Source organism: Rhinoderma darwinii, chromosome 6 (genome assembly GCF_050947455.1).
Source record: "Rhinoderma darwinii isolate aRhiDar2 chromosome 6, aRhiDar2.hap1, whole genome shotgun sequence".
Taxonomy (NCBI): Eukaryota; Metazoa; Chordata; class Amphibia; order Anura; family Rhinodermatidae; genus Rhinoderma; species Rhinoderma darwinii.
Genome location: NC_134692.1, coordinates 143,750,713 through 143,769,838, shown reverse-complemented (window position 1 = coordinate 143,769,838; position 19,126 = coordinate 143,750,713). Strand labels below are relative to the sequence as shown.

Genomic DNA, 19,126 nt, shown 5'->3' with positions numbered 1-19,126 from the left:
GAAAGAGAGCGGTCATAAGTGTCAGCGGACACCAGGGGGCAGCACATCCCTCCCTCAGTATACAGACACTGCTGGGGGGGGGGGGGGTATAGTGCTGCTCAGCATTATGGGTAATATTACAGCTATGTATAAGGAGGTTGGAGCAGCCCCCCCGCCTGCAGCAGACTGGGGGGGGGTCTCACCTTATTGGGGTTCGGGATGTAGATGGTCGGCATGTCGAATCCACACTTGTTCAGCCCGGGCCTCTTACACAACTCCTGAACGATCTGCATGAGGACGCGCTGAAAGAAAACGCAGCAGCTGAGCCCCCGAAACCCACCAGACCTAGTCTAGACACCAATCACATCCAGAGCTGCGTTCACCATTCTGCACGGCCTCGCGTTTCACTGCAGGTTCAGTATCACGTTTAGATCTATCTTTGCTGCCTTGCATTGTGGGGAATGTAGTGTTTAGATTAGGCGCCGTAACGTATGAAAAATAAAGAGCACATCTCCCAGGTGGCAATGCATTATGGGATATCCGCAGCTTTGGCTGTGATTGGAGCATGACTCCGGTTTCTCACCTGCCGGTCACTCTCCCCTCCGGCCTCGTCGGCTTTGGTCAGGTAGAAGCGCAGTTTGTCTCCGTGGCTTTCGTTGATCTTCTCCACGATATCCAGCGTGCGTTTACACAGCGCCTGACCCATGGGGTCAAAGAAAACCAGCACCAGGTCGCAGAGCTCGCCTGAGGGACAAGCCGCCATTAAACACGTCGGACCGCGACATACCGGAGACTTCCGCTAATCTGGCATCAACATGATCAGCGGCGGATTATCAGACGGAAACACGCGACGATCAGAAGCTGTCGACGCAGATTTAATGTAAACTTATTTGTAACTTCTGCAATTTTTCTATATTTAAAGAGGCGGTACAGAATTAGAAAAACATGGCCGCTCTCTTCCAAAAACAGCGCCACAATCGTGCGTAGGTTGTGTCGGGTACTGCAGCTCAGCTCCATAGAACTGAATGGGACTAGGCTGCAATACCACACACAACCTGTGGATGAGTGTGGCGCTGTTCTTGGAAGAAGCCGCCATGTTTTTCTAATCCTGTACAACCTCTTTAGTAATCAGTCAGGTCCTATCGATGCCGGATTAAAGGAATTACAGTGTATATTATAGGCACGCACTACCCAGAAGCCTCGTGGATAATTCCTGGACCAGCAGTGGTGCAGGGGTCAGATACGCGGACACATCCGTTTATGCCCGTCACGTGGCACGCCCATTCATTGCCGTGTATGCAGTACACTCACCCAGCCACAAGAGTGCTCTGTTCACATCAAAGGGGTATTTCATGTCGCCATCGACGAGCCCGGGGGTGTCCACAAAGGTCACGAGACTGAACTTCTTCTGCCGCGAGGTGGAGATCTCTGTGCACAGATATTCGGAGACGCCTGCGGAGGGAAGGAAACAGCTCAGGAACGCGCTGAAAAAACGGAGGACGAATGGCGGCAGATATCTACCCGGTACACGGGGACGCCACGATAATGTGCGGGGTCTCCTTACCTTGGAAGGCCTGCAGGGGCTTGAAGTGCGGGTACAAGTGAAGGGTGGCATCGCCCTGCGGAAGAAGTTATAGAGAGAACTGAGAAAGTATCACATCACGTACAACTCCCATCATCCGCATCCTCGGGAGCGCACACTCTCATCCTCTATCTGCTCTATGACCGTCCGATAATCCGGAATTTTCCAGTCCGCACCTCTACTGTGACGGTCGTGTGAGCGCCGGATCCAGGTTTTCTTTTTTTCTTCAGCACCCCCCCCATGTGACCACTTACCGTCAGGGACTCCCTCTTGCGGCCGCTTGTAATGAACGCGAACCCCTGTGTTTCTATAGCGACGCCGGTCCTCTGTATGTGCTCCTCGATGTACCTGCGCAGAGAACGGAGGAACTGTGAGGGGGAGGAGAAGCCGGACAACGGGGGAGGGGCACAAAACAGAACCGCGAACCCGGAAAATGCCAGACGGGGGACGGAGAACCACAGATAAAGAATACGCAGCGGGCGCACCCACCAGTATACGCAGCGCGCACACACCCCCACCAGTATACACAGCGGGCGCGCACACACTCACCAGTATACACAGCGGGCGCGCACACACTCACCAGTATACACAGCGGGCGCGCGCGCACACTCACCAGTATACACAGCGGGCGCGCACACCCTCACCAGTATACACAGCGGGCGCGCACACCCTCACCAGTATACACAACGGGCGCGCACACACTCACCAGTATACACAGCGGGCGCACGCACGCACTCACCAGTATACACAGCGGGCGCGCACACCCTCACCAGTATACACAGCGGGCGCACGCACGCACTCACCAGTATACACAGCGGGCGCACTAACGCACTCACCAGTATACACAGCGGGCGCACTAACGCACTCACCAGTATACACAGCGGGCGCACGCACACACTCACCAGTATACACAGCGGGCGCACGCACGCACTCACCAGTATACACAGCGGGCGCACGCACGCACTCACCAGTATACACAGCGGGCGCACTAACGCACTCACCAGTATACACAGCGGGCGCACTAACGCACTCACCAGTATACACAGCGGGCGCGCACACCCACATACACGCAGCCCCCCAGTCCTCACCAGTTGATGTAGCTGCTCTTCCCGGCCGAGTGATTCCCCATTAACATGACGGTGATTTTCTTTCTCGGAGGTAAAAACGTGAGACCGAGGAGAGAAGCCAAAGAGACGAGACCTGGGGGAGGGGAGAAGAGATCAGAGGGGGGGCCAGACGTATACACTGCCGGAGAGGGGAGGGGGCCAGACGTATACACTGCCGGAGAGGGGAGGGGGCCAGACGTATACACTGCCGGAGAGGGGAGGGGGCCAGACCTATACACTGCCGGAGAGGGGAGGGGGCCAGACCTATACACTGCCGGAGAGGGGAGGGGGCCAGACCTATACACTGCCGGAGAGGGGAGGGGGCCAGACCTATACACTGCCGGAGAGGGGAGGGGGCCAGACCTATACACTGCCGGAGAGGGGAGGGGGCCAGACCTATACACTGCCGGAGAGGGGAGGGGGCCAGACGTATTCACTGCCGGAGAGGGGAGGGGGCCAGACGTATTCACTGCCGGAGAGGGGAGGGGGCCAGACGTATTCACTGCCGGAGAGGGGAGGGGGCCAGACGTATTCACTGCCGGAGAGGGGAGGGGGCCAGACGTATTCACTGCCGGAGAGGGGAGGGGGCCAGACGTATTCACTGCCGGAGAGGGGAGGGGGCCAGACGTATTCACTGCCGGAGAGGGGGGGGGGACAGACGTATTCACTGCCGGAGAGGGGGGGGGACAGACGTATACACTGCCGGAGGGGGGGGGGCAGACGTATACACTGCCGGAGAGGGGGGGGGGGGGAGACGTATACACTGCCGGAGAGGGGGGGGGGCGTATACACTGCTGGAGAGAGGGGGGGGGGACGTATACACTGCCGGAGAGGGGGGAGGGGAAGACACGTATACACTGCCGGAGAGGGGGGGGGGACAGACGTATTCACTGCCGGAGAGGGGGGGGGGACAGACGTATACACTGCCGGAGGGGGGGGGCAGACGTATACACTGCCGGAGAGGGGGGGGGGAGACGTATACACTGCCGGAGAGGGGGGGGGGGAGACGTATACACTGCCGGAGAGGGGGGGGGGCGTATACACTGCTGGAGAGAGGGGGGGGGGGACGTATACACTGCCGGAGAGGGGGGAGGGGAAGACACGTATACACTGCCGGAGAGGGGGGGGGGGGGAGACACGTATACACTGCCGGAGAGGGGGGGGGGGAGACACGCATACACTGCCGGAGGGGGGGGGGGGGGAGACACGCATACACTGCCGGAGGGGGGGGGGGGGGAGACACGTATACACTGCCGGAGAGGGGGGGGGGAAGACACGTATACACTGCCGGAGAGGGGGGGGGGAAGACACGTATACACTGCCGGAGAGGGGGGGGGGAGACACGCATACACTGCCGGAGGGGGGGGGGGAAGACACGTATACACTGCCGGAGGGGGGGGGGGGAGACGTATACACTGCCGTAGAGGATGGGGGGGGGGGAACGTATACACTGCCGTAGAGGATGGGGGGGGGGGACGTATACACTGCCTGAGGGGGGGGGGAGACGTATACACTGCCTGAGGGGGGGGGGGAGACGTATACACTGCCTGAGGGGGGGGGGGGGGGAGACGTATACACTGCCGGGGGGGACAGGGACATAGCAGTAGTGTTGGTAGTGTTAGAGGTAGTAGTTCGGGTACAGCGGCCTCCTCTATGAGCTGCTCCCCGGGATCTGACAGCTCCGGGGCCTCTTACCATTCTGCGGGTCGGTGTACAGGTTGTGGCAGTCTCTGAGGATCCTCTCATTAACAGACACGGCTCCTGCCATAGAATCCGCATTTGCGGCCGCCCGAACCTTCACCTTCCCGGACATGTTCTCTTCTCACACCGCTAACTGGAGCCGGTTTCAATTACTAGAAGAGGGACGAACCGCCAGCCGGGATGTGTAGTCCGAGCACGAACCTCTCCTCAGGTAAAGCAAACGATGACGTCAGGCAAGAACACTACATGTCCCAGGATGCTCCAGCCTGCTGACGTGGCCTGACGTGCAACGTGTCAAAATAATAGAGTTCACACTGCTACGAGACAGAGACACACTTCCGGACCGAGCGGAAGTCCCTGTACCGCCATCTTTGTTATGGTATAGTATTTTATTCTGGGATATTTATACATAAAGTCATCATCACAGTATACAGAAACATTACATGATGGGGGTGTAGTGCTGAGTGGATCTCTGAGAGTACCAGATATGATAAGCTTAGATACAGCGGGTCAGCAGACAGTATCACACATGGCAGGATTAGATACACAGCTCAGCATATAGTATCACACATGATAGGATTAGATACACAGCTCAGCAGACAGTATCACACATGATAGGATTAGATACACAGCTCAGCAGACAGTATCACACATGATAGGTTTAGATACACAGCTCAGCAGACAGTATCACACATGATAGGATTAGATACACAGCTCAGCAGACAGTATCACACATGATAGGATTAGATACACGGCTCAGCAGACAGTATCACACATGATAGGATTAGATACACACCTCAGCAGACTGTATCACACATGATAGGATTAGATACATCAATTTCATCTGACATACAATTCTATATAGAGACGGCTGTTCTGTCATCGGAGGGTCGGGGATTATAAAAGAAATCACAGCTGATCAAGAAAATGACATCGTAAAACGTAACCTTTAATTTAATAAATTGGGATAAAAAAGTGAGAATGATTTTCCCTCCAAATAATTAGCGTTTTTGTCATGTTTTGGATCAGATGATTTCTCTGTGATTCTTTTCTCACCACGTCATCCCGGATTGTACTTTGGCCGCCTCAGCCGCTATATTTGTTGGTTCTGTGAACACGCGGGTAATAATTATGTCAGACGGGGGAGGGGATCATCCGCGGAGCTGCGTGCGGAACGTCAGTCCCGTCTCCTCCATTCTTCTCTGATATTCATTCTCAAAGATTTCGTCTTGTGCAACCGTGAAATGGTTCCTCCAGTCGCCCACGATGCCTGAGATAAGAGAAGTCCGTCGTTATGATGGCCCCTCCTGACACGTCACATAACTGCACATTTACTCCACTATTTCTGGACTGATTCAGTTATATTAGGTCATTTTCTCCACTCACATCCAGAGCTGCTGACAAAATGCTGCTGACCGCCCCTGGAAACACAGAGGTTTATCTCAATCTACTGATGGACATGTCCTAACATCTGATCGGCAGCAGTCAATATCTGCTGCGCGTTCTGTGCGGAGACTGCGGGTTCTGTGCGGAGACGGTGCGTGTTCTGTGCGGAGACGCTGCGTGTTCTGTGCGGTGACGCTGCCGGTTCTGTGCGGAGACGCTGCGTGTTCTGTGCGGTGACGCTGCCGGTTCTGTGCGGTGACGCTGCCGGTTCTGTGCGGTGACGCTGCCGGTTCTGCGCGGTGACACTGCCGGTTCTGATAGGACATGCCTTGTCTTTTACTTTTTACGGTCCGTGCTCACATACTTAGAATGTGTACACGGGCCAAAAATGCGGGTGGCTGTCCGGTGCCGTCGGCAGCCGGCCGTGTGAATGAGGCCTTTATTCATTTTATACAAAAACTTTGTTTTTTACTAATTTGCGATTTTTGCGTTGGAATCGCAGCTTTTTTGCCGCAACACTCGCTATTTGTTGCATATTTTACCTCCCCATTGAATTCAATGTGAAAAACCAGCAACAGAAGATCAGCGACTCATCATAAATTGACATGCTGCGCGTGGACAGACCCTTATGGCTCTGTTATGGGGGCACTGGTCAACCGAAAAACATTCTGCATCTGCCTGGCGGGAGTGCTCACAAAACAGTGGGACCTATTACTATACCCGTAGGTGAAAGGGTTAATCCAGAGGACAGATAAACCTGTGAGCAGCCATGTTCCACTTTTATCAGGTGTATGACCTCCATCATGCTCCCACTTGCTTTCTCATGGGAGTTGTCACAGCCCCGCCTCCAGTACAACACGTAATGAGACACTTTACCTTTCCTCATAAAAGGTGATATGGAGTGGTCCATGACGAAGGAGGGGATTGTACTATAATTGGCCATGGGATTCTTCTTCATGGCCTGGAAGGTGGTGTGGTGGTAGACGTCCTCCAGGACTTCCTCCGAGAGCTCCTTCCCCAGGAATCTCATCACTTTCTCTGTCTCTCGTCTCGGGTTCTGCCAAAAGCAAAAAAAACGCAGATTCACCTGGAAACAATGTCTGTTCTTCCGGTGTTTGACCCCTCACCTCCATCATGTCCTCGTAGAAGATATAGAGAACTTGATGATGATCTTTAGCTTTCCACCAGCCGATGACATGGTCAAACCAACTCCCCCAAGTGACTGCAAAAAGAGGCAATATTACACCTTTATATGGTCCATTGAATAGTTGTCACAGCCCCGCCCCTTCCCTAACATCACTAAATAATTATATAATCCTATTGCAAAGATTTTTAGGTACTGCCATGGGCACGTACCGAAGGCCATATTTTGATTTTGGTCTTTCTCTTCAGTGTACACCCTTGATCAGAGGGATAAGTTATGGAGCTGGGACTGGAACTGCTGATGGAACAAAGGAATACACGGGATACGCAGGAATGTGTGACACTGCTGATCTCCACCAATGCATAGAGATTACCCTCCATCCGTGGTGCCTGTAACTAAGCAATGTCCCGTTCATACTCATAAGGACTGCTTACACAGTTTAAATCATCATTGCTTTACTGATTTAGTACTGATTTTTAGTTATTTCAGGTCATTTTTTCTATTCACATCCAAAGCTACTTTTAAAATTCTGCTATTTGCTGCTGACAGAGGTTTATCTCCATCCATTGTCAGACATTTGAGCCAACAGCTGAGCTCCTACAAAAAACATCTGAATTGTGAATGAATAGTTGTCACAGCTCCGCCCTTTATCTAACATCACTAAATAATTATCTGATCCCATTACAAAGATTTTTAGGTACTGCCATGGGCACATACCAAGGGCCATGTTTTGATTTTGATCTTTCTCTCCAGTGTACACCCTTGATCAGAGGGATAAGTTATGGAGCCGGGACTGGAACTGCTGATGGAACGTAGAAATACGCAAGAATGTGAGTGACACCACTGATCTCCACCAGAGTGTAGAGATTACCCCCTAGTTGTGGTGCCTGTAACTGAACAGTTCATACTCATAAGGACACCTTACACAGTTTAAATCCTCATTGCTTTACTTCTTTTGTACTGATTTTTAGTTATTTCAGGTCATTTTCTCCATTCACATCCAAAGCTGATCTATTAAAGGAAACCTGTCTCCATGGACATTACTTAGTAACAGGTCCCGCGTCTGGGTGGAGATAAGCGGTGTCACTCGCAGGGATATTCGGAGTTCCCCTTTAACTTGTTGTAGTGGAATGACGCTCTGACACCCACCATCTCCAGACAGGAATGTAGAGAAGTAGGTGCCCCAGTCTCCGGGGTCCGGGAGTCCTTTGTTCATTCTCTGGAAGTGATAATATGACACCATGGAGTCCTTGGCGTTCCTGGCCACGTATATCACCTGCAAGGAGAGGGGGCGGAAATATCATCTCATTTTGGGACCCCATGATGATGACCAGGACTCAGGAGGGTCCTAAACCAGTCCTTGTCCTTTATATTTACCTTGCAGTCCTGGCCCCAGAAAGATGGCGGCAGCAGCTGGACGGGAAGGTGGGTCTTTAAGATACGGGGCGGCTCCATGTTTTCTGCCAACTGCAGTCCTTAAACACAAGAAGGTTAAATCATCTCACCGGAGTTTTGTACCCCCCCCCCCCCCCCCCTCTCTGCTGCCATAGATCAGGCACAGCAAGGCAGAGAGAAGACAGAGAAGGGGCTGTGCATTTCTGTGAAGACTGGGTGACCTTGTGACTAGATTCTAACTCCACAGCTGCTGAAAATGGTGGCTGTATCATAAGCTACTTCCAGGAGAACACTACAGCCAGCCTCTGCCCAGCCTGACATGGCTGATAACAGTGAACAATAGATTGCACTGCAGATAGAGGGGATAGATTGCAGATTTGTGGTCCCTTTAAATGACAGAAAGGTGTAAATTGTGGCTTCGGTTGATATAGTCCTCACCTGAAGGGACGGGTTTTGGAGCTACAGCTTCCAGAAATGGGTGTTTGTCGTAGGTCGGTGCCCGGCGGCATCTTTCAACATTTCCTTCCAGACATATCATATCCACAATCTCCTGCATCCACGTGATGCCTGGGAGAAAGAGGTTTTGATCTTAAATTGGTTGCGCAGGATTAGAAAAATATGGCCACTTTTTTCAAAAACAGCGCCACACCTGCCCACAGGCTGTGTGTGGTATTGCAGCTCAGCTCCATTTCATTCAATGGGGCTGAGCTGCAATTCCACACACAACCTGTGGTCAGGTGTGGCGCCATGTTCTTCACATCCTGTACAGCCCCTTAAATGTTGAGTACTTTTGCTTATCTTGTACTGTTCCCGAGATGAATTATTTTCTATACTCCAGTCACATCCAGAGCTGCATTTACAATTTTATCAGAAAGCGGTTTCACAGTAAGAGTTGAGCTGTGGGCCTATGGAACATAGGTAAACCTCAGTCTCTTTCCAAAGGTACGCAACAGATATGTGAATGCTGCTCTGGTTGTGACTGGAGTATAAATCAGGTGAAAGGATTTGGAGTTCACCGTTTTTTTTCTACCTGCTTTTGGATAAGCGGCCACCAGGATGTCCTCCGGGTGCGCCTGAAATTTCCAGATATCGTCCCAAGTGTCACAAGTTTTCTGATCCAGCGGAATGCCAGAGATGCGCCCGATGCGCGGTCGCTGCATCACGTAACCTCCAAAGTGCTGGGCGTTGCGCTCAAAAGCCATGACTACGAGGCAGATGAAGAAGAAGGAGCCGGGGTTCAAAGCGGAGAGACTGCGAGGGGCCGGAGTTCGTCTGAGTCTCCGGGGGGTGGGGGGGGTGGGGTTTCTATGGCGAATCTTACAAGTTCTAACCCAAGTTAAAGGAGGTTTTTCCATGTGACCCTTTTGTCCGGCCTGTGGGTTGCAGCAGATGCCCGCTCCATCCTGTCAAATTTTGCACTTGCCAATTAAAGGGGCATTACGTGTTACACTGGTGCCTGCGCAAGCTGCAAATAATTCTCCTGGAAGTCGTCTCCAGATTATTCGGTTTCTTTCTCCTCCGATTAGATGGGTTACTGCAGTTGATCTCGGATGCCCCTATGATGAGATGCCACACCCCATTGACCACCAATGAGCCCGGTCCGGCTGCTCCGTCTCATCACATGACACATATTTCACAATGAAATAAACTTTGCGCTGCCAAGATGAGAGATTTGATAAAAGGCTTTGTATGGCGGGGTATGTAAAACTCTCTTTACCCAGCATGCCTTGTACGTATAATGTTCAGCAACTTGGAGAATCTTTTGCTTTACGGATGCTGGACTGATCTTGAGTTACATTGTTATATACTCTAGTCACATCCAAAGCTGCACTCAAAATTCTACAGGTTGCTGCAAAGAAATTAGTGCAGCTTTGGAAGTGACTGGAGTAGAGACTGGTTATGCCAATAACATATAATTTTGCTCATATTGCATCTCCACAGGGTCACATGATTGGTATTTGGATAGATCAGCCTTTGTCTTAAAGGGAACATAACACTATAAGGCCTTATTCACACAAACGTGTTAAATGTTCGTGATACGCGCGTCGCACGGACCTATGTAAGTGAATGGGGCCGTTCAGACTGTCAGTGATTTTCATGCAGCGTGTGTCCGCTGCGTAAAACTCACGACATGTCCTCTATTTGCCCGTGTTTCGCGCAGCACGCACCCATTGAAGTCAATGGGTGCTTGCAAATCGCGCACTGCACACGGACGCACTTCCAGGTGCCGCGCGTGATTCGTGCAACAGCAGTAAAAAGAATGTATGAAACCAGAAAAGCACCACGTGCTACAAACATACAGAGTGTCATAATGATGGCGGCTGCGCGAAAATCACCCAGCCACGCACCATATGCTGATGCCACACAGAGCTTTTGCGCGCGCAAAATGGACACGTTCGTGTGAATAAGGCCTAAATGTCTAACCGATGTGCCAACTGGGGCCAAGAAAATATCGACCATTTGTTGGGGTTTCAGTTCTTATCACCACTTTCTTGTTACAAAGCAATATATGGTTCTGTTATTTGGGCACAGTATGGTTCTGTTAGTTGGGCACAGTATGGCTCAGTTATTGGCACAGTATGGATCTGTTATTTGGGCACAGTATGGCTGTTATTTGGGCACAGTATGGCTCTGTTATTTTGGCACAGTTTGGATCTGTTATTTGGGCACAGTATGGCTCAGTTATTTGGGCACAGTATGGTTCAGTTATTTGGGCACAGTATGGATCTGTTATTTGGGCACAGTATGGCTGTTATTTGGGCACAGTATGGATCTGTTATTTGGGCACAGTATGGCTCAGTTATTTGGGCACATTATGGCTCAGTTCTTTGGGTACAGTATGGTTGTGTTATTTGGGCACAGTATGGCTGTTATTTGGGCACAGTAAGGATCTCTTATTTGGGCACAGTATGGTCCTGTTATTTGGGCACAGTATGGCTCAGTTATTTGGGTACAGTATGACTGTTATTTGGGTACAGTATGGATCTGTTATTTGGGCTCAGTATGGCTCAGTAATTGGCACAGTATGGCTTAGTAATTGGCACAGTATGGCTCAGTTATTGGCACAGTATGGATCTGTTATTTGGGCACAGTATGTGTAATGACCGGGGGGTAGGGAAACGGACAAGTGAGCCCTAATCTACCCGCCACTCTGTCCCTGCCTACTTGCAACGACCCGCCCTAGGCGACGGGGTACAACTGGGCGGCGGTCCCTGCACTCAGTAAGTGCACGACAAACACGACAAACATACAAGGGAATACAAGCAAGGGAAAGGGGCAGTTGCCCACGGCAACACCGTGAGCAACCAGAGTGGTGAACGAGCCGAGTCAAGCCAGGAGTGTGCGAGGTACAAAACGAAGAGCAGAAGAGTAGTCGGTAAGCCAGGGTCTGTATGGAGCAGGAACAAAGTAGAAGGAGCTGTAGCTGGGCCAGGAAACCACACGAAAAAGAATAACAAGCACCGAGGGACAGGAAATGCAGGTATAAATAGACAGAGGGCGGGAGCTAGCTGAGTCTGGCCAGGCTGCGATAGGCTCTCCCACTCCTAAGCCTGCCAGCCTGAGTGGTGGAAGCTGGAGTCAGTCTCAGGGATGAAGATTCAGGTGCTGACTGATTAATTAAGGGAGTTAACCCCGAAGCTGTGCCTGGCAGATCCTTTACAGTACCCCCCCCTTTTATGAGGGGCCACCGGACCCTTTCTAAGTGGACCTGGCTTACTGGGGAAACGCAGGTGGAACCTCCTGACCAATACCCCAGCGTGAACATCCCGGGCGGGTACCCAAGTCCTCTCCTCGGGCCCGTAACCTCTCCAATGGACCAGGTACTGGAGGGAGCCTTGGACCATCTTGCTGTCCACAATCCTGGCCACCTCGAATTCCACCCCCTCAGGGGTGAGGATGGGAACAGGAGGTCTCCTCGAGGGAGCCAAGGACGGGGAGCAGCGTTTAAGGAGGGAGGCATGAAACACGTCGTTTATACGAAAAGATGGGGGTAACTCCAGCCGGAAGGAGACAGGATTGAGGACCTCAATGACCTTATACGGCCCAATAAACCGGGGAGCAAACTTCTTGGACGGAACCTTGAGACGCAAGTTCCTAGACGACAACCTCACCAGATCCCCGACCATAAACAGGGGGTTAGCAGAACGTTTTTTATCAGCCTGAGTTTTTTGTACGCTCTGGGACGCCTCTAGGTTCTTCTGAACCTGGGCCCAGACTGTGCACAGTTCCCGATGAACGTCCTCTACCTCGGGATTGTTGGAACTACCAGGTGAAACGGAGGAGAACCGTGGATTAAACCCAAAATTACAGAAAAAGGGAGAGACCCCTGACGAGTTACTGACCCGGTTATTAAGGGAAAATTCGGCGAGGGGAATGAATGAGACCCAATCATATTGACAGTCAGAGACAAAACACCTTAAGTATTGTTCTAGAGATTGATTAGTCCTCTCCGTTTGACCATTGGTTTCAGGATGGAAGGCAGAGGAGAAGGACAGATCAATCCCCAACTTCATACAGAAGGCTCTCCAAAACAATGAAACAAATTGTACCCCTCTGTCCGAAACAATATTGACAGGGACCCCATGGAGACGCAGGATGTGTTTGACAAACAAGGTAGCTGACGTCTTGGCGTTGGGTAGCTTCTTGAGGGGCACAAAGTGGCACATCTTACTGAAGCGGTCTACCACCACCCACACCACCGACTTGCCTTGGGATGGAGGCAAATCGGTGATAAAATCCATGGAGATATGTGTCCAAGGTCTCTGGGGAATGGGCAACGAACGCAGTAAGCCCGCTGGTCGGGACCTGGGAGTCTTGGACCTAGCACAAACCTCACAAGCGGCGACGTAGGCCTTAACGTCTTTAGGCAACCCAGGTCACCAATAGTTTCTGGTAATGAGGTGTTTGGTACCCAGGATGCCTGGATGGCCAGATAGTGCGGAGTCATGATTTTCCCTAAGTACCCTTAGCCGGAATTGCAGGGGAACAAACAGCTTGTTCTCAGGAAGGTTCCCGGGAGCTGAACCTTGAGCAGCAGCAATTTCAGAGACTAAATCAGAATCGATCGAGGAAATGATTATACCTGGAGGCAAAATACAAGCAGGATCTTCCTCCGAAGGAGGGCTGGCCATGAAGCTACGCGACAGTGCATCAGCCTTAATATTTTTAGACCCAGCCCTATAGGTAACCAAAAAATTGAATCTGGTAAAAAATAACGCCCATCGAGCTTGTCTCGGGTTTAGCCTCCGGGCAGATTCTAGGAAAACCAGATTCTTGTGGTCGGTAAGGACCGTTACCTGGTGTCTAGCCCCCTCCAGGAAGTGGCGCCACTCTTCAAATGCCCATTTAATGGCTAAGAGTTCGCGGTTGCCAATATCATAGTACTCTCAGTTGGCGAAAACTTCCTGGAGAAGTAGGCACAGGGGCGGAGATGGGTGAGGGACCTGGTACCCTGGGACAAGACAGCCCCCACTCCCACCTCGGATGCGTCAACTTCCACGATAAATGGCTCCATTTGGTTGGGCTGAACCAGCACCGGGGCCGAGATAAAGCACTTCTTAAGGACCTCAAAAGCCTGGACAGCCTCAGGAGGCCAGTGGAGGAGATCAGCACCTTTGCGAGTGAGGTCCGTAAGAGGCTTAGCGATGACCGAGAAGTTAGCAATAAATCTCCTGTAATAATTAGCAAACCCCAAAAAACACTGTAACGCCTTCAGGGAGGCAGGTTGGACCCATTCCGCCACAGCCTGAACCTTGGCGGGGTCCATGCGGAATTCATGAGGAGTGAGGATTTGACCCAAAAATGGTATCTCCTGTACCCCAAACACACATTTTTCGATTTTGGCAAACAGTTTGTTTTCCCGAAGGACCTGGAGCACCTTCCTGACATGCTCAATGTGGGAGGACCAGTCCTTGGAAAACACCAGTATGTCATCAAGGTACACTACAAGAAATACCCCCAGGTAGTCTCTTAAAATCTCATTTATGAAATTCTGGAAGACCGCGGGAGCATTACACAACCCAAAGGCATGACGAGGTATTCGAAATGACCTTCGGGCGTGTTAAACGCAGTCTTCCACTCATCCCCCTCTTTGATGCGGATAAGGTTATATGCCCCCCGTAGATCCAATTTAGAGAACCATTGGGCCCCCTGAACCTGATTAAAGAGATCAGGAATCAAAGGAAGGGGATACTGGTTCCTTACCGTGACCTTATTCAGGCTACGGTAGTCAATGCATGGCCTAAGACCACCATCCTTCTTCCCCACGAAGAAGAAGCCAGCACCTACCGGAGAAGAAGAGGGGCGAATATAAACCTTGGCCAGGGATTCCTGGATATACTCTCTCATGGCTTCACGTTCGGGACAAGAAAGATTAAATATCCTACCCTTAGGAAGCTTAGCTCCTGGTACCAATTCGATAGCGCAATCGTATTCTCTATGAGGAGGTAACACTTCGGAGGCCTCCCTAGAGAAAACATCAGCGAAGTCCTGAACAAACTCGGGTAGCGTATTCGCCTCCTCAGGGGGAGAAATAGAATTATATCCTATTTACTGGAAATACCTGTGCGCCCAAGTGACCTCCCCGATGATCACTTAGGCGCGGAAGTTCTCTGGCTGCATTCTTACGCTTAGGACAGTTGTTCACTTGATGCTTGTCATCCCCACAATAGAAGCAGAGACCATTCTTCCTGCGGAATTCTCTACGTTGTTGGGGGGACACGGAGGCCCCGAGTTGCATAGGTATCTCTGAGTATTTCCTGGAGGAACGAAGCAACGGAACTTCGGGAGGCATCATGGGGGAGTCGGAGGAGAAAACACATAAACGTTCATGTTGTCGTTCCCTGAGACGTCGGTCAAGTCGTACCGCTAAAGCCATAGCCTGGTCTAGGGAGTCAGAAGATGGATAGCTAACTAGCAGGTCTTTCAGGGCATTCGACAGACCCAACCTAAACTGGCACCTTAAGGCAGGGTCATTCCACCGAGAAGCTACGCACCACTTCCTAAAGTCAGAGCAATACTCCTCAACAGGTCTCTTACCCTGACGTAAGGTCACCAGCTGACTCTCGGCAAAGACAGTCCTGTCAGTCTCGTCATAAATAAGTCCGAGAGCAGAAAAGAAACAATCAACGGAGGAAAGTTCAGGGGCGTCAGGAGCCAAGGAGAAGGCCCACTCTTGGGGCCCTTCCTGGAGCCGGGACATAATTATACCCACCCGCTGGCTCTCAGAACCTGAGGAATGAGGCTTTAAACGAAAGTAAAGCCTACAACTCTCCCGAAAGGAGAGAAAAGCCCTCCAGTCCCCTGAGAACCGGTCGGGCAACTTGAGGTGGGGTTCAAGAGGTGCGGTGAAGGGAACTACCAAGGTAGCATCAGGCTGGTTGACCCTCTGAGCCAGGGCCTGGACCTGTAGGGAGAGACCCTGCATTTGCTGAGCCAGGGTCTCACGGGGGTCCATAGTGGTGTCAGGGACCAGGGTAGACTAGGTATGGGCTTGTTATTATGTAATGACCGGGGGGTAGGGAAACGGACAAGTGAGCCCTAATCTACCCGCCACTCTGTCCCTGCCTACTTGCAACGACCCGCCCTAGGCGACAGGGTACAACTGGGCGGCGGTCCCTGCACTCAGTAAGTGCACGACAAACACGACAAACATACAAGGGAATACAAGCAAGGGAAAGGGGCAGTTGCCCACGGCAACACCGTGAGCAACCAGAGTGGTGAACGAGCCGAGTCAAGCCAGGAGTGTGCGAGGTACCAAACGAAGAGCAGAAGAGTAGTCAGTAAGCCAGGGTCTGTATGGAGCAGGAACAAAGTAGAAGGAGCTGTAGCTGGGCCAGGAAACCACACGAAAAAGAATAACAAGCAAGGAGGAACAGGAAATGCAGGTATAAATAGACAGAGGGCGGGAGCTAGCTGAGTCTGGCCAGGCTGCGATAGGCTCTCCCACTCCTAAGCCTGCCAGCCTGAGTGGTGGAAGCTGGAGTCAGTCTCAGGGATGAAGATTCAGGTGCTGACTGATTAATTAAGGGAGTTAACCCCGAAGCTGTGCATGGCAGATCCTTTACAGTATGGCTCTGTTATATGTGCACAGTATGGCTCAGTTATTTGGGCACAGTATGGCTCTGTTATTTGGGCACAGTGTGGCTCTGTTATTTGGGCACAGTATGGCTCAGTTATTGGCACAGTATGGCTCAGTTATTTGGGCACAGTATGGTTCTGTTATTTGGGCACAGTATGGTTCTGTTAGTTGGGCACAGTATGGTTCTGTTAGTTGGGCACAGTATGGCTCAGTTATTTGGGCACAGTATGGATCTGTTATTTGGGCACAGTATGGCTGTTATTTGGGTACAGTATGGCTGTTATTTGGACACAGTATGGATCTGTTATTTGGGCACAGTATGGCTGTTATTTTGGCACAGTATGGCTCAGTTTTTGGCACAGTATGGATCTGTTATTTGGGCTCAGTATGGCTCAGTAAGTGGCACAGTATGGCTTAGTAATTGGCACAGTATGGCTCAGTTATTGGCACAGTATGGCTCAGTTATTTGGGCACAGTATGGCTGTTATTTGGGCACAGTATGGCTCTGTTATTTTGGCACAGTTTGGATCTGTTATTTGGGAACAGTATGGCTCAGTTATTTGGGCACAGTATGGCTGTTATTTGGGCACAGTAAGGATCTCTTATTTGGGCACAGTATGGTCCTGTTATTTGGGCACAGTATGGCTCAGTTATTTGGGTACAGTATGACTGTTATTTGGGTACAGTATGGATCTGTTATTTGGGCTCAGTATGGCTCAGTAATTGGCACAGTATGGCTTAGTAATTGGCACAGTATGGCTCAGTTATTGGCACAGTATGGATCTGTTATTTGGGCACAGTATGGCTCTGTTATATGTGCACAGTATGGCTCAGTTATTTGGGCACAGTATGGCTCTGTTATTTGGGCACAGTGTGGCTCTGTTATTTGGGCACAGTATGGCTCAGTTATTGGCACAGTATGGCTCAGTTATTTGGGCACAGTATGGTTCTGTTATTTGGGCACAGTATGGTTCTGTTAGTTGGGCACAGTATGGCTCAGTTATTTGGGCACAGTATGGATCTGTTATTTGGGCACAGTATGGCTGTTATTTGGGTACAGTATGGCTGTTATTTGGACACAGTATGGATCTGTTATTTGGGCACAGTATGGCTGTTATTTTGGCACAGTATGGCTCAGTTATTGGCACAGTATGTATCTGTTATTTGGGCTCAGTATGGCTCAGTAAGTGGCACAGTATGGCTTAGTAATTGGCACAGTATGGCTCAGTTATTGGCACAGTATGGCTCAGTTATTTGGGCACAGTATGGCTGTTATTTGGGCACAGTATGGCTCTGTTATTTTGGCACAGTTTGGATCTGTTATTTGGGAACAGTATGGCTCAGTTATTTGGGCACAGTATGGCTCAGTTATTTGGGTACAGTATGGCTGTTATTTGGACACAGTATGGATCTGTTATTTGGGCACAGTATGGCTGTTATTTTGGCACAGTATGGCTCAGTTATTGGAACAGTATGGATCTGTTATTTGGGCTCAGTATGGCTCAGTAAGTGGCACAGTATGGCTTAGTAATTGGCACAGTATGGCTCAGTTATTGGCACAGTATGGCTCAGTTATTTGGGCACAGTATGGCTGTTATTTGGGCACAGTATGGCTCTGTTATTTTGGCACAGTTTGGATCTGTTATTTGGGCACAGTATGGCTCAGTTATTTGGGCACAGTATGGTTCAGTTATTTGGGCACAGTATGGGTCAGTTATTTGGGCACAGTATGGCTCAGTTATTAGGGCACTTTATGGCTCAGTTATTTGGGCACAGTATGGATCTGTTATTTGGGCACAGTATAGCTTAGTTATTTGGGCACTATATGATAATTTTTCGTGTGCATTGTATGACCATGTTATTTGGGCTTTGTTATTTCCTGAGGATAGGCCATCAATATCTGATTGGTGGTAGTTCAACTCCCAGCATCCCCACCGATGATCGCTGCATCCCCTTCATTGTTTACCCAGGAACAGCGCCATATATTTGGTTGTGGGTTTTCCTGGTACTGCAGCACACAGCAGCTCAGTTCTATTCAAGTGGACGGGAACGAACTGCAGGGCCAGGCACAGCCACAACCACATGTGTGGCGCTGTGCCTGGGTAAACAATAAAGGGTACGCGGCGCTCACTAGACCTCCACACCGTGGTTATGGCAATATTGGAGTTTTTTTTTTCAGATTACACTAAATTCTGCTCTCACAGACACTGATATCACTGCAACACTTGGGATACATAGACATTTATTAGACACAGACGAGGTGGTGAGGAGGGGTCTCTGCTGGTTCTTCATACAATGGACGTCAGAGCTCGGTGCGGAAGCTCAGACCGCTGCCCTCCATCTTCTTATTGTATTCCTTGTCAAACATCATGTTCTGAGATACAAGGAAATGGTTCTTCCAGTCTCCAACAATTCCTGAGAACAGAGGGAAATTTTATGATTGTCCGGGGCGTTCAATGCTACAAAATGATTGGCCCAGAGAAGCCTCCTTGGTCTAGCTCTTAAAGGGGTCCTCCACTGCAGAAAGGTCCTTTGACAATAATTAGATCACAAAGTGTCTCCCTGTTGGGACCTCCAGCGATCATCTGTGATCTGTGGGGGGAATCGGGCAGTAAGTGTTCAGTTTCCCTGCAGCACACCCACAGGAGAAATGAAGTATTACACAGTGTCCATTCATACCAAGGTGTTGTGTGTGTAATACAGGACAGGTCCTCCAGAGAGAGAGACTCTCTATGTAACCGCTCTCCTCTCTG

At 50.6% G+C, this 19,126-nt stretch overlaps 3 protein-coding genes across 5 annotated transcripts in view; all 3 read right to left on the bottom strand.

Moving 5' to 3' along the window:
* Positions 1-5,204, bottom strand: part of LOC142656029 (uncharacterized) — an 8,376-nt gene extending 3,172 nt beyond the window's left edge. Inside the window, exons 1-7 of the mRNA XM_075830850.1 lie at positions 4,363-5,204; positions 2,650-2,761; positions 1,816-1,909; positions 1,544-1,598; positions 1,291-1,431; positions 563-723; positions 183-281 (exon numbers count right to left, since the gene is read on the bottom strand). Of these exons, the coding sequence (XP_075686965.1) occupies positions 183-281; positions 563-723; positions 1,291-1,431; positions 1,544-1,598; positions 1,816-1,909; positions 2,650-2,761; positions 4,363-4,480 (780 nt within the window). The 5' untranslated portion in view covers positions 4,481-5,204. The remainder of the gene's footprint in view (positions 1-182; positions 282-562; positions 724-1,290; positions 1,432-1,543; positions 1,599-1,815; positions 1,910-2,649; positions 2,762-4,362) is intronic.
* Positions 5,205-5,304: 100 nt separating this feature from the next.
* LOC142656022 (sulfotransferase 1C1-like) lies at positions 5,305-9,842 on the bottom strand. The gene is made up of 7 exons (XM_075830840.1): positions 9,324-9,842; positions 8,732-8,860; positions 8,276-8,373; positions 8,048-8,174; positions 6,882-6,976; positions 6,631-6,811; positions 5,305-5,638 (listed from the first exon to the last, which is right to left on the bottom strand). Exons 1-7 carry the CDS (start codon positions 9,646-9,648, stop codon positions 5,520-5,522), a joined length of 1,074 nt encoding a protein of 357 aa, XP_075686955.1. The 5' UTR covers positions 9,649-9,842; the 3' UTR covers positions 5,305-5,519.
* An 8,756-nt stretch (positions 9,843-18,598) lies between these two features.
* The window catches only part of LOC142656025 (sulfotransferase 1C4-like), a 35,239-nt gene continuing 34,711 nt past the window's right edge, over positions 18,599-19,126 (bottom strand). For 2 of the 3 annotated variants that reach the window (XM_075830845.1, XM_075830844.1), the window contains exon 8: positions 18,599-18,788. In XM_075830845.1, the coding sequence (XP_075686960.1) occupies positions 18,676-18,788 (113 nt within the window). In that variant the 3' untranslated portion in view covers positions 18,599-18,675. The other variant, XM_075830846.1, reaches the window with a different exon arrangement.

Coding starts and splice junctions, on each gene's coding strand:
- LOC142656022 (XM_075830840.1), bottom strand. CDS start 9,648: ATGGAAAAACCTCCTTTAACTTGGGTTAGAACTTGTAAGATTCGCCAT. Junction 6,812..6,881: donor TCTACGAGGACATGATGGAG/GTGAGGGGTCAA, acceptor TGCTTTTGGCAG/AACCCGAGACGAGAGACAGA. Junction 5,639..6,630: donor ATCACCTTTTATGAGGAAAG/GTAAAGTGTCTC, acceptor CTCTTATCTCAG/GCATCGTGGGCGACTGGAGG.